At 38.0% G+C, this 15,828-nt stretch overlaps 1 protein-coding gene across 1 annotated transcript; it reads left to right on the plus strand.

The window, feature by feature from the left end:
- Positions 1–12,592: 12,592 nt before the first annotated feature.
- LOC311628478 (large ribosomal subunit protein eL31-like) lies at positions 12,593–13,085 on the plus strand (the record flags this gene model as incomplete). Its single annotated transcript, XM_084895698.1, has 1 exon — positions 12,593–13,085. One exon carries the CDS (start codon positions 12,593–12,595, stop codon positions 13,037–13,039), a length of 447 nt encoding a protein of 148 aa, XP_084751824.1. The 3' UTR covers positions 13,040–13,085.
- Between the last annotated feature and the right edge of the window lie 2,743 nt (positions 13,086–15,828).

The raw sequence follows: 15,828 nt of genomic DNA on the forward strand, positions 1-15,828 counted from the left end.
TGTTTATGCCATACCAGCAAGTAAACTCCTTATAATCTGACCAACAAAGAGCCTCACTCCCTGTGGCACTTCTGTGATTCCATTAGCTGTCTTTGGGTTCACAGAAATTAATTACACCATATTGCCTGATTATCCCTCACCCTCTCTTTCATCAAAACCTGCCTAGAGTGGCAAGAGTAAACAAAAAGTTAATCATCAGTTGGACCCAAATTTTGTAGATAGACAGAAATATGAAGAAAAAAAAGTCAAGGAATTTGCCAAAAGATAACAGGATGTCTGTTATGAGATCTTAATTCCCAATGGCTATCAACAGGTGAAATTCTGAGGTTTGAGGCAACAACCCACTGATTTGATTACGTGAAGGTTTCTTTTTTAAGGAAAGCAGACTACAAATAAAATTAAATCAATCTATTTGATTTGGATTTATTTTTCATAGAAATGATTTTGGTAAATCACTACTCCAGGTCAGCAAATCCAGATCTTCATAAGAGTGTAAGTAGAATTGTCATAAAAGACTTTAAAGTAATATACATAAAGCTTAAATAATTTCCTCGAAGTCACACAACAAATAAATGACAGAATTGGGGCTCAGAACCATGTCTTCCTGGCTCCAATGTTACTTTTATGATCTATTAATAGAGAATTATGAAGAGACTATCTATGTCTATCTATCTGTCTGTTCAGAGATAGATAATCAGATAGATATCTCTTTATAGCTTTCTTCTCTCTATCTCTATTCTATAATTTATATTTATATATCTATATTAATATGTCTGACATGTATGAGTATGTATTTTTGTTAAGAAAACTAAAATATAGGGCAAACATACCTCAAATGTAATCAGTCTCTGGTGCTGTTTCTCTACACTACTCTGTAAATACATATCAAGTATTTCTCTTCTTTCACGATTTGTTCAAAGTTGTTTCCACTTTCAAACTACAGAGCAATTACAGCATTAAGGTTGGCCATTTTATCTACCTCCTTGTCCTAAATATTACATGTATACAATTTTTTAAATTTATGTTTTCTATTTTTATTAGGACCTTTATATCCCTGTGGCTTATCCTCATAAGGGACCTGTCAGGAATGAGAGTTGTAAGCTATCTTGTGATTACTATTTTGTTATATTATGCCATGAACCCTATTTTACTAGTTTATGATTCTTTTGGAAGAATATAAAAATGGAGAGTCGTTCCAATATTCCCACAAGGACAGTCTCTCTCCAAACTGGGCACATCTCAAAATGATGTTGGTGGATTTTGCGTTTTCTCTAAGTTTTCTTAAGTCCATGCTCATTCTTAGCCAAGATAATCCATGATTGTTTATGTCTGCTTGGAATTATGTCTCATCTTTTTTGTTGGATTTCATTTTTCTCCACAAACTCTTTAAAAGTGGTTATGCCTCTCTTCCACTAAATATTTAAAAGAATAACAGATGAAAATATGTTAATGCATTATACAGTGACTTTTTTCAACCTGGTTCCTTTCCCCCAACCCCACCCTGGGGTATAATGTGTAGCAGAATTAGGCTAGAAATCCTTTGATTCACCATCTTCAAAAACTTTATTATTGGTGATCCAGTTTCTTTGAAATGTTATACTAAAAGGATAATGGATCTTCACAAATGTGCCTGATTATATCACAGAAAAGCATATTTAACAATAAAACATTGAATGCTAATATCTATATCTGGGACTTCAAAAACCGCTTGCAGGCTTAAAAGAGTTATGGCAAAATTTTTGTCTCATGTGCCTACTCTGATGTATTGAAAATATCCTATTGAAGCACAACACAGAGAATAATTCTATGACCGGTCAGGGCTCATAGAAGTGTCAAGATCATTTAGTGATGTTTGCCACAATTAAGGAACTGAGCAATGGTGGCCCTGGAGCCAGATAGTTAGGCCTAAAGCTTTCTACACAGTGATTTTGTGTCAACTTATTCCCAAGGATGACCTGGATAATCCTATATTGTCATAACCTTTATCCAGGTGTAACAAGATTTTTATTGTTTGAGAGTTCTTAATGCCCAACTTGCATAGATTTGGTGCAATTTAGACCAATTTTCTCTTGTTCAGCCCTGTTCATAAATAGACTTGCCCTACAATAACTTTTCTTATATGTAAAGGCTGTCATTGAAAGAATGGCCTTGCAGTTGTCCAGAGAGGCAGGGAGGCTGCAAATTGGGACAACTGCAATTGAGATACCCATTGTGTGATACCTCCAGGCTGAGAAACGCATCTGTTTTCAGGGAAAACAGGCATTCCTGTTGGGTCACAGCAGGAATAAGAGAAGCTTTCTGAACAGAATAGAGAAATACAATACCACGGACTTACACAATGTAGACTCATAATAGAAAACAAATTTGACCCATTTTATAACAAAGAGCCACACTCCCTGTGGTACTTCTGTGGTCCCATTAGCTGTCTTTGGGTTCGCAGAAATTAATTACACCATATTGCCTGATTATCCCTCACCCTCTCTTTCATCAAAACCTGCCTAGAGTGGCAAGAGTAAACGAAAAGCTAATCATCAGTTGGACCCAGGTTATGTAGACAGACAGAAAGATGAAGAAAAAAATCAGTAATGGAGTTTGCCTGAAGATGATTAAGGTATTATTTTAGCCTGATCAAATTAAATATGATAGGAGTGGAAGTGAGTTTGATTTTTATTCAGGTGAACAGTCTTTAAATCATATGCAACAGGGAAAGGTATGAAAAAGAAACAGTCTTTGTATGATGTTTCAGCTTAAAACAGAAGATCACTTCGATATTTATTAATTGCCTACCTCATGCCAGGCACTGAAACATATTTCTCTACTGCTGGGGCTCCACAGGGGCCTATACAATACCCCCTTTTTGCTCTACTTGAGTTCAGAAGCAATTGAAAATCAGACTCGGGATATTGACAGATTGGGATGAAATGATCAGCTTTATGACTGATGAAGCTGTCAGAGAATGTGATTTAATGTAGCCGAGTGTACCTGGGAATACACCTAAATGGAACTTATGCCAAACTACAGGCCCATTCCATGGAGGAGAGATATAAGACTTCGAGAATATTCAAAGGGAGAGAAGATAGGGAGAGGAAGGAGCTGAACTCTTTCAGTCCAGTTGATTCTTACAAAATTAACAACTAGAAAAGTAATTATCCTTTAGATGAGAGAAATAAGTGAGGAAATCAGTGGTGTTACTCTAATGGAAATCCCTCCCCATGAAAACACAGCGTGGGGGAATGGTGTTCCCTGCTAACATTTAAAACTACTGTTATAAAATTTAAAATATTTGTTGGAGAAAAAAAACTTACATAATACAATAGCCACATTCTCATACATGGAAGAGATTTATTTTTATTCCATTCCTTGGGAGGATAAATTTGTTAAAATATTTCTGATCTCTCTTTACTCCCTACTACTGATTTAAAAAGAAAATTATGAGGGCTCTTATTATAAACAGGCAAATGGCTATTTTTTGTTTGTTTATTTTTTAACCTAGAAAAGCAATTTCATGTAGTTTTTATTAAATTCATTAGGATGACATTGGTTAATAAGTTTCAAGTGAACATTTCTATTATACATGATCTGTATATTGTTCATTATCCAAAGTCAAATCATCTGTAATCATATATTTGGCCCCCTTAACCCTTTGTCATCCCCCATCCACCCTCTTTCTGATAACTATCATACTTTTGTCTGTGTTTAAGAGTTTCAGTTATTTATTCCTCATATGAGTGAGGTCATATAACTTCATATATTTTTATTTCAGACCCAATGGCTAATAGGCCAGTAAAGAAAGCCTGAAAGAACAGTAGATGTAACATTCTCTCAAAGAACCCATTTTGCTCAGGGAATCAAGAAGAAACTATTTCTTAGAGGGGAAAAAAATCTTAATAGTAATAATAATAACAACAACAACAAAAGACACATATCATGATTAAGCTGAAAGAAAGTAGATATTTCATAGGGGAAAGATTGATAAGTAGATTAGAGAAATATAGACAGGTAATTAGACATTTAAAGCCTGGCTAGATGCATTTGGAAGGAAAATAAGATGTAATCAGATTGAACTGCTTTTAATAGGAGCACTATATAAGGAAAATACATTTTTAGGTGTCATTAGATAAGAGAGAATGGGTTTGAATAAAAATAAATTTAACACCAAAAGAGAAATAGTATCTCAGTGAGAAACTGATATAGCTCCCCTAATGGTTCTAGAGCAGTGGTTTTTAACCTTTCTAATGCCACAACCCTTTAATACAGTTCCTCATGTTGTGGTGACCCCCAACCACAAAATTATTTTCATTGCTACCTCATAACTGTACTTTTGCTACTGTTAATGTAGGTTGAGAGCCGCTAGCAGGGTCACCTAAGACCATTGGAAAACATAGATATTTACATTATGATTCATAACAGTAGCAAAATTACAGTTATGAAGTAGCAATGAAGGTAAACATGAGGAACTGTATCAAAGGGTTGTGGCATTAGAAAGTTTGAGAACCACTGTTCTAGAGAAATCATTCAGAGGTATCTTTACCTGACTCTATTGTTTATAGTTGTTTTTTTCTGTGACCACAGTTAAGAATATAATTTTATTATTTAAAATTTATATAATGACTAGAGGCCCGGTGCATGACATTTGTGCACTGGTGGGGAGGTGGGAGTTCCTCAGCCCAGCCTGCGCCCTCTTGCAGTCTGGGACCCCTCAAAGGTTGGGCCTAAGTCATCAGGCGGACATCCCTCTTGGGGTCCTTAATGCTGCCATGGAGGCAGGTGATGCTCCTGCCACTGCTGCTGCATTTGTTAGCCAGGTAACTGGCTTCTAGCTGAGTGGCACTTCCCCTGTGGGAGCACACTGACCACCAGCGGGCAGCTCCTGTTATTGAGTGTCTGCCCCTTGATGGTCAGTGCACATCATTGTAACTGGTCATTCTGCTATTCAGTCAATTTGCATATTAGGGTTTTATTATATAGGATTATCGCATTCACATTCAACATAATATAATATTTTCACATCCAACATCAATACCCATTTTATTTTCCTGCACTACATGGTTTCCCTTTAGTCAGTATGCATTGGTCTACGTACATGTGCAATATGTAATAGGGAATCATAAGTGAATGAAATACTAAATGCTTAATATTCCATGGACTACTGTTGTCTTATTCTATTGGTAGAGTGGAAGCTATTTATTTTATTTGCTTGTTTGTTTGTGTTTGTTTCCTCTGACACATGCTTATCTAACTTGCAACTCAGGTATAGGTCCTTTGGGTGTGGGCCAACACTCTAACCACTGTGCAACACTGTCCAGGGCAGGGCCTGTCTATTCTTTTTTTTAAAATAAATGTTTTTATTGTTAATAGTATTATAGATATCTGCCATTCTCTCCCTTCTCCCACTTCCTCCCAGTTCCTACCCATCCTCCAGGTCTTCAATACTCTATTGCCTCTGTCCATGGGCTGTACATATATGTATATAAGTTCTTTGCTTTATCTCTTCTCATCCCCCCAACCCCACATCGAGGTATGTCAGTCTGTTCCATGCCTCCCTGCTTTGAGTCTTCTTTTGTTGGTCAATTTATTTTGTTCATTAGATTCCACAAATAAGTGAGATGTGGGACATTTACACTATGGAATACTATGCAGCTGTAAAAAAATAGTCATCTCTTACTGTTTGGGACAGTATGGGTGGACCTGGGAAATATTATGCTAAGTGAAATAAGCCAAACTGAGAAAGACAAATATCTCACATGATCTCACTTATTTGTGGAAGATATTTACTTTAAATAATCATAATTCATCTCAGCTTTACAAATTAGCAACATAAAAGCCTCCATTTACACAGGAAGCTCTCAATTCATTTAATTACTCTATGCCAAGTTACTCTAAAATTTCCCCCCTCAAATTATATACTAGAGTGCAGACTTCCTATTACTTACCGAATCACTGTCCTCTCTGGGCTAGATAATAGAGTATCATTCAGCACAAACCCACTAGCATTCTGAGACAAAGCCATCTCAACTAAATCAGTCTTTTTGAAAGCGAAAATTAAATGCTTGTGGTGAGCCACTGAGGCTCTATGGAGATTTGTTATGCAATATTATTGCACAGCTGACTCTTACAAATTACTCCCAAACTTGTTTGAGAAGCCACTAAGGGAAATGCCTTCTGTAGAGAGCCTGAGTTAATACATTATCTCTGTTACTAATGTTCCTAACTGCTGCGTACTGCAGAAAGAGTGAACAATGGCATGTTATGTGGTAGAGTGAGCGGGTGGTTTTCAACTTCCCTCCACGGAGAAATGCATGATGAACGGTGTTTACATGAATGGCACATTCCCATGAGGGTCCCTCAGAATTCTTGGCAAGCTAGCTGTAACTCAACCAACCCTGTCTTTCTAACTCACAAAAGTATATTGTAACAAATGTAAAAGTGACAGTGATAGTGTTACAGAGATACTATTAAATTTACTCTAAAGTGTATTTTTTAAATAATACTATATAATAAAAGGCCAGCAACCATAACAGTGTAACAACCAGACTGACCAATGGATTGACCACTTCTCTGTTCCTCCCCCCAGCCTGCAAGCTCTGATTGCTGGGTAGCCAACAGGGAACCACAGGAGAATCAGAGTAGTAGTGGGGTGGGATGGAGACTGGTGAGCAGGTAACTGCTATTTTTCCAGGCTTAATTTCAGAATAGAAGACATAGGGAGCATTCTTGGACCCCAGCCTAGACAAGTCACTGCTGACTCATTGACCAAGCCACTGAGATTTTAGGGATGTTTGCTGGTACATTAGGATCTGATTAACATGTCAAGTCAAATCTCTACATTATTCTATAATATTTCACAGTGCCTCAGACTAAATATCTTACACACTCAGGACTGGCTTCTTGGATATGTGATCTGTGGAATCACACAAGGCCTGAGACCTGGATTGATGCTTGCTATTAATAATTTTTTAACACAAGGCCCCATCTTTTTTATATTTCACTGAATTGCATCAAATTGTGCAGCTGGGCATGTATCTGATATATGTATTTTAGTGGGAATTAGGCAGAAGGCAAAGGGCAGCTTTATTTAGCAGCATGGTACCTCTAGCTTATGCTTTATGATGTAATCACATACACACACATAAACACACACACACACACACGTGCACACACACGCACAGCATTAACTTTGCTGGCATAATGGTTTTTAACTATGTGATTTAGTATCTGTAGAATCTTGAAAAAACTGGCTATAATTCTCTTAGTTAAAGTTGATTTACTTGTAAAATAGTTTGTACAGCGATACCTATATTGTGGGGTCTTCAACTGAAACAAGATTGGAGATCATTGACAGGTGGACACAGATGAGTGAACAAGTAGGGGCGGAGTTTGGCAAGATGGGAGTAAAATAATTGGAGGGAAATGGAACTGCATTAATGTGTGCTGTTCAAATGATGTAAAGTAGCTGTCTAGTTGTCTTTAGGGGATTAATTCAGTCATCAGGATATTAAATAGTATTATTATTGTGGTTTGTGTATTCTTATGTCTTTTTTCCCCTCAGGAGTTCAAATTATCACACTTCATGCATAAGGAATACTTTGTAGACCAGGAAATATGTCCAGGATTCAGACCAGCAGCAATGTCCTTAACGTGCTCAAATAGACATGTTGTAAAATAGGACAAATCAAAGGCATAGTGTTTAAATGTTTGCATTTTCTCAATATTGCATTACAGTCCACAAAATACACTAACATATCCCTAAAGTGTTTTCCAAAAATATTGCCACAACATTTTAATATATTTAGATGATAAGCTATATAAGAACATAGGATTAACATTCACCCTGGTTCCTTGCATAAAAAGCATTTTTTAAAATGTTTTTGGCAAGCAATAAATTCAGACTACAGCATCCAAGTTTACCGGGGACTGGGAAAAGTATGTGCACATAAATGCCTTTGCTCAGCCCAGGATTTAGTTGAGCCATTTTGTTTATTTTAGAGCTGCTCAGATAATTGTGACTGAGAGCGCCATTTAATGTCATTTCTACTGCACTTGTCATTAAAGATTGCTGGGAGGTTGTGGGTCTGCAAAAAACTTATTTAGAGCTCCGTTCATCTTACAATTATGTTCTCTAAGATGTGCTCCAATCGGAGAAAGTGAATAGAGTGCAAGAATGAAGGAGTAAGCACTGGCAGAGAGAGACCAAGAGAAGGGTCTCTAGAGACACAGTCCATCTCCATATGCCACAGTTCAAGGAATTTGGGTTCCGTCTTGTGGGTTTATTTAATCTAAAGATATTTACTTAATGGCAAACATTGTGCTGAGCACTAAAGCTGTATGGTGAGTAAAACAGGCTCCATGCTTTATGGAATTTAATCTAGTATCTCATTTGGAAAGAAACAAGGGCAGTGCTTAGCCTGAAATATATGAAGAAAATGTGTATCAGCTCTCAGCTAGTGAAACAAAAAATTACTGATCTCTCGCTATAGCAAGAACCGGACTGTTTTCGGCAGTATAATTCACATTTTACAATGATTATTTATATACAGTTGACCATGATATTTTGTGAACCTCTTCAGACCTTGAGAGATGAGAAAATTAAAGCTAGGTGCACAGTAAATAAGGAGCTATTATGTGGTAGGAAGACTTAAATGTCCTCTAAGGCACAAGAATCAAGGGGAAGGATGGAAACCAGCCAGAAATGGAGGGGCTGCCTTACAATGATGTGGGATGTCCTGCTTCAGGAAGGTGTGCAAACGTAGGGTGTATATTCAAACATGAGGGCAGCAGGCACAGTTTAAGGTTTCTCTCATTCTGTGATGCTAGTCATACATGTGTCTTTCCCACTACCGCCCTGGTTTTCAAACTAATTCATGCTTCACAAATGACTTAAGAAGCTCAATAAAAATGGAGTTGCTTGGGCCAGACCTCAACTTAAGGAAGCAGAATCTATAGCAATGGGTTCTGGGGCTCTGAATTTTTATCTAACCCCTCAGGTCCTTTTGCTATGAACCAAAGTTTGGAACAGTTGTACCCCACAATATATATATATATATATTTGTTTTTTTACCTGTGCTTAAAGATGCACTTTAAAGTAGTGCATTTCAAACTCTTTTTTTTTTTAAAATAATTTTATTCTTTACAATTATTTTGATTTTGGTAAAAGCACAATATAAAGTTCTACCCACTTAACATTTTTTTTAAAATCCTCACCTGTGGATTTTAGAGAGTGGAAGAGAGAGGGAAAGACAGAGGGAAATATCGATGTGAGAGAAATACATCAATTGATTGCTTCCTGCATGTGCCCTGACTAGGGCCCCAGCCAGGCAGGAGCCTCCAACTGAGGTACCTGCCCTTGACCAGAATCATACCTGGGACCCTTTGGTCCCCAGGCTGACACTCTATCCACTGAGCTTATATTCTGGTTGGAAAATTCAATAAAAAAGTAAAATCCATATTTAGGTAAATAATAATCCTATATAATAAAAACCTTATATGCTAAGTGTCCAGTCATTTGGTTGGCCATTCAACAAACCAAGTATAATATGCTAATGATATGGGAAGGCTGCTCACCTGCTTGCTATGATGTGTCGTAGTGATAGTCAACATGTACTGACTACCAGGGGACAGACACTCTGATCAGTAGGTTAGCTTGCTGCTAGGGTATTACTGATTAAGACTGAGCAAGATGGGCCAGACATGTCCTGGAGCCCTCCTGTGGTCCCTTCCCAACTGGCCAATCTTCGAGTCCCTCCCTGGCCCAGATCATGCACCAGTAGGGCCCCTTGGCCTGGCCTGCATCCTCTTACAATCTGGGCTGAGGAACACCCCCCCCCCCCACCAAGGGCATGAATTTTGTGCACTGGGCTTCTAGTAAAACAATAGTTTCCCATAGCAACACTTATTTTTATTATATATATAATGAAACAGCCTTTTCTTTTGCATTTTGTAAATAATCATCTGTCTCAATAAATTAATGTCATTCTCCACTAACAGACTTTGATCCATAATTTTAAAAAATATATTTTTTAGGCCTATTGCCTTAGGGGAACTTGAGTTTGGGATAGGAATTTACAGAACCCATTTATACCAGAGCATCTCTCTCTCTCTCTCTCTCTCTCTCTCTCTCTCTCTCTCTCTCTCTCTCTTATGCCATCATCCTATCTAATAAAGATGGAACATGCAAATTGACTATAATTCCACAACAAAAATGGAAGTGCCCACTCCTTGAGCAATAACATAGCATAGGCTTGGCTCTAAAGGAGGTACAAATGATGAATAAAATATTATCTGTGCCCTCAAGTTGCTCATCATTTAATTGATGATCTGTGACTAATCCATGGGAAACAAATAGTAGAGAATTAAGTGCTAGAGAGATATGGTAGAATACCAGAAGTATCTTAGGCCTAGAAGTTAAGACATTTGATTAAACATAGTTACTGAACTCTCACTGTGTGGCAGGCTTTGTTCTAGGCATTGGGATTATAACAATGAATAAGCCACAATGTTTACTTTCAAGGAGCTGACAATCCATAGGGAAAAAGAAAAAAAATCATTCTTCTGCCTGGGTTGGTATAGCTCAACCTATGAACCAGAAGATCATTGTTTGATTCCCCATATCCAGGGTTGTGGGCTTGATCCCCGGTAGGGGTTGTACAGGAGGCAGTGATCCATGATTCTCTCTTATTATTGATATCTCTTTCCTCTCTCTTCCTCTCTGAAATCAGTGAATATATATATATATATATATATATATCCAGTCTTCTACTTTCAGATGTGATTAAGACTATAAAAGAAATATGCAGGGCAACACAAATGAAGGATCCTAAGCCAGTCATACAGTGAGTAGGAAGGGGCTAAGGGACTTATGACCTTGGAGATGTCAACTTGAGCTACTGGGGAGAAGGTCCCCAGACAGAAAGAGCAAAGTTTCAGGCATAGAGGCTCAGGAGCAAGTGAGCTGGCTCTTGGGGGCACTGTGTGTAGTCCAAGAAGGCTGGGTGATAGGGAGAATTGGAGAGTGCTAATGGGAAGGTAGAAGGATACATAATAATATGTAGGGCCTTGAATAATATATCAGGTCATTTTGACTATATCCTGAGTACTTTGGAGTATCATTCAAATGTTGCCACCAGCAAGAGTGTCAAGATTATATATGTACTTGAGGAAAAGCACTTGGACTTACAGGTACAAACTGGAGAAGGGGCGATAGGTTTCAGGGAATTATCATAGGTTTATGCTGCAGTATTTAAGCAAGAGGAAACCAGGACATAAACTGGGCCTCGGGCAATGATAATAGAAGCAAAGAGTGAGAAAAAAAAGAAAAAGAAAACATAAAAGAAAAAATAAAGGAAACTAGAATTACTATAGGATCTAATGATTAACTTACATTTTAATTCCAAGTTTGCTACCAACTAGTAGTGCTATCTTGGGTAAGTCATTTAACTTCAGGTTTCTCCCAAGTTTAAAATGGGGTTGTTAGAAAAATATGTTCTCTATGTGTTATATCTCTATGTGTAAAATTTTCTAAAAGTATACAATTTTCTCATGAATACTTCACCCTGCTTAAGGAGAAAGGTAGGGAGTAGTATCAAGATGAGGTCTGTCAATTGTTTTGGTCCTGAAAATTGTTGGCTCATATTTTAGATTTTTATTAAGATGGGTGTGAGATCTGAAAAAATGTCAAACAAAATAAATTAAATTATTTTTAATGTGGCATTAATTTTAATGTGGATACACTGTTACAGCTAGGAAGAGAAATGTATATATCCCCATTCCACAGCCCCTTTCCCAGATCTCTCTGTGTTCAGTCTTCTGATTTCCTCAATGGAAACTCATTGTATCCTGAGCCTTGTACCCCTAAAGAAAAGTCTGATTTTCTATACTCTGATATTTCCTCTGAAAACATGTGTTGTGGTTGTTGGATAATATGTAGCTCGCTGTAGATATTAACACTACTTGTCTCTGGCAGCTGACTAATGTGCTTATTTTAGGTAGCTCATTCCTTTGATGGTAAAGATTTTGTGCTGAGAGATATGGAGTGCCAATTTTGTAGAGAAATATTGCTTATGCTGATTTGTATGCCTGGACATTTAATTTGATGCACTTACAGTTCAGCAAAATTACTTGGTTTTTCTTTTGTGGTTCAAGGGGAAATAGATTTCTATAGAGTTTTGACTATTATTAAAGATTATAGGAACTGGGACCTAATAATAATAATAATCACTACCATTTATCAAGTGCTTACTGTGTGCCAGAAGTTATCCCAAGTTGTTTTGGACAATATTTTTGCACATTATTTCTTATACAATCACTCAGGAGGGTAAGTACATTATTTTTCCAGTTTCTAAGATGAGGGAACTCAAGCCCACGAACTCATTTACCAACCTAGGTTGTTCTATTTCACAATTTCAAAGTACTGGCTTTCTTTATGCTCTTACTCCTCCTCCTCTTATTCTTCATCTCCTTTCTCTCTGCCCTTGCCACATTCTATCTCTCATTTCTCCCTCTTTCCTTCCAGTCTTTCTTCTTTTTTCCTCTCCTTCTTTATTTAGATAAACAAGAGCAAAGTACAATGAGATAGAATAGCTAAAACAAAATAGTTATGGTGAAATACTTAAAAGGCACAATTAAAAAGGAAAGGAATTCAGGTCTTTCTTTCCAACTACCAGGCAAGTTGGCTCCCGCAAAGAAGGGTGGCGAGAAGAAGGGCCGCTCCGCCATCAAGGAGGTGGTGACCAGGGAGTACACCATCAACATCCACAAGCACATCCTCTGTGTGGGCTTCAAGAAGCACGTCCCCCGGGCCCTCAAGGAGATCCGGATGTTCACCATGAAGGAGATGGGGACCCCCGTCGTGCACATTGACACTAGGCTCAACAAAGCCCTGTGGTCCAAAGGAGTAAGGAATGTCCCATATCATATCCAGGTACGTTTGTCTAGAAAACGTAATGAGGATGAAGATTCACCAAACAAGCTGTATACATTGGTCACCTATGTGCCTGTCACCACTTTCAAAAATCTACAGACCATTAATGTGGACGAGAACTAGTGCTGATGGTCGAATAAAGTTATACAACTGCAAAAAAAAAAAAAAAAAAAGGAAAGAAATTCAATAGCCCATGTAAGTGCCTTTGCCTTTCAGTATGTATAGTGCAGGTGAGATGCTACAAGTGTTTCTCTCTCTCGCTTTGTCTTTAGGATTCAGCACGTTGTCTTATCCACCATCCAGCAGGGATATAATGTCTATCACACAGAGCTTTAGATCGATTACAATGCTGGGAACCTCAGGGTATTGACTGAAGATGGGGGGGGGTATTTTTGATTGAGAACATAATTACAGAGACCAACTTAGCAGAGTTTCACAACTTTGACTTCTAATTGCCTATATCCAGATCGAATGCACCCTTTTATAGGCACATGATAGCAAGTAGATGGTTTCCTCCCCTAGACCTCATACCCAGATCCTCTAGCAAAGATCTTCATCTCTTTTCTAAGGCAGTAAGAACAAAGGCTCTGATCTGGATATGCTGTTTTCTCAGGACCAGACTGACAATGGTCAGAATATTTGTCCCCAACACCTGCCACCCAGAACTAAAATCTGACCATCAGAAAGGTTTGTTTGCCCTTAACTGTAAAGGGCTTGGCCTTTTTCCCAAAACGAGTATGCTAGAGATGAACTGCATCAAAAGCTGAGAATGAACATGTCAGGCCCAGGCAGGCTGATGGTTGAACTGAGATTCTTTCTAATGTAAAGGGACAGGGAGGGAACAGGAGAGCATAAAGTGATGCTGCTAAAAGCAGGATCCTTGGGGCAGAAGCATGCTTTGCAGGGGAGACCGAAAGGAAAGGAGCTCTCCAGCCAGACTGTGAACATCCAGTTACCTGCAGTGGGCTCTGTGTCCAGAATTGAGATTAAGTCAGGGTTTTGTTTGCTTCTTAACATAACTTTTTAAAGAATCACACCCAATTTAGAAAAAAGAAAGAAAGAAAGAAAGAAAGAAAGAAAGAAAGAAAGGAAGGAAGGAAGGAAGGAAGGAAGAAATGATTAATTTGTAGGACAGGACCTTGGAAATTAGATAATTTTACCTGGTAGTGTAGGAATGATCAGATGGTCATTACTAAGTAAACATAAGCATTTATAGTGGATGAAGGTATAGCTTTTGGAGTCTGTGTTAGTCTGTTGAGGCTGCTACAACACACTACCACAGACTAGGGGCAGTTGTTTATAAACAACAGAAATGTATTTCCCACAGTTCTCCAGGATGCCTATTTTAAAGCTGGGAGCTCTTTGGGGGGAGAGGGGTCTTTTATAAAAACACTAATCCCATTTGAAAAGTTACTACTCTTAAAAACCAAGGCCCTACCTGCTCATCTCATCACCTTTGGGGGTTAGCATTTCAACAAATGAATTTTGGGAGAACACAAACATTCAAATCATAGAATCCAACTGCTTAAGTTTCAAATCAAGCACTGTGATTGACATCTGTCTAACACCTTGCCTGTGACTGAACATCTCCAAGCTTCACTTTCTCCATCTATACAATGGGAGCAGTAATAGAATATCACCGGTATATGTTTGAATAAGACCATTAATGTAAAGGAGCAGACATAACGGCTAAGGAAATGTTGATTCTTACTGTTTTCATTAATCTATTGGCTTCAGAAGGAAATATTCAGGAAAGTTGACTGCAATGGAAATAAAGCACAATTAACTCATTGTGCATTTTGCCTTGTGCCAACTGCGCTGTGTTCTCTTAAAACTAGTTACCCCAAAGTGTCTTCACGTGCTTCCAAATTAGGATTTTTGGATCTAAATTTAAAGGAATTTTTTATATGCAAATACAGCCCTTCAGACAGCATCTTCTGCCCTCTTCTGGTTTCTCCCAGAAATTCAAGTATATGTAAAAACAAAATAGAAACTGCATTGTTTTTATTTTATTTTCAGTTGACGGACACCCACAGTTTGCTGTTTCTCCAGTTATAGCGAGAAAGAGTCATCTGTAATATAAATATGGGTTCCCAGAAATCTTTTAGATTTTTTAATAATTTGCTTTTGAAATGGAGATTTCATTCTGGTATTCTGTTCAGTTCCCATTCTAACACCAGCTCTATATGTCATAAATGCTAAATAAATAATTGAACTGTGCCACAAATTACTGCAGAAACTAAAATCTGAGGCCATTATAATTCCTGAGTTAATTAATCAGATGTTAAAAATAGAACTGGCCTGTGAGAACCTTTGATTACAGAAAAAGCCTGGGGCCAAAAGCCTCACTTCCATTAGAGATTGTATTGGTTTTTAACTAATTTTTGCCCAGCCTTCAAAAATTAAATAAAAGCATATTTTTTACAGGTTGGTCAATTCAGGCCACTGACAGCTGAAGGTCTTCCATTTTTTTCTTTTTAAGTGTGGTGTGGATGAGAATCAGTTTGCTATGCCTTTAAAGGGCAGTATTTGTAGATACCTACACAAGCTCACACTCAGTCAGAGAAGGCATGGTGTGGCAAAGGATTTCCTATTAGAATGCAACACCAAAGGGGAGGTTTGCGGTATTTAGTACAAGGGAGGCAGAGGACAACTTGCTTTTATTGGGAGGCAGGTAGTGGGGGTGGGGATGGGGGTTCCCTGTCACTGGGGATCCACATGTTCAAAGACATTGCTAATGAGGGTCTCACACATCTTAGGGCTTCCCCTAGTGGCAAAGGATTAGCCAAATCCTATGAAAGGGACATTGGGTCAGAAGTCCAGTTGTCATGAGGAGCAAAAAGGAATGAATAACTCAAAATGAAAGCAGCAAAGCATTTGTGATGTCAGCTGCAGTGTTTTCTTAGATGGCA

The sequence above is a fragment of the Pipistrellus hanaki genome (genome assembly GCF_964339955.1).
Source record: "Pipistrellus hanaki genome assembly, chromosome: 9".
NCBI classification, from domain to species: Eukaryota; Metazoa; Chordata; class Mammalia; order Chiroptera; family Vespertilionidae; genus Pipistrellus; species Pipistrellus hanaki.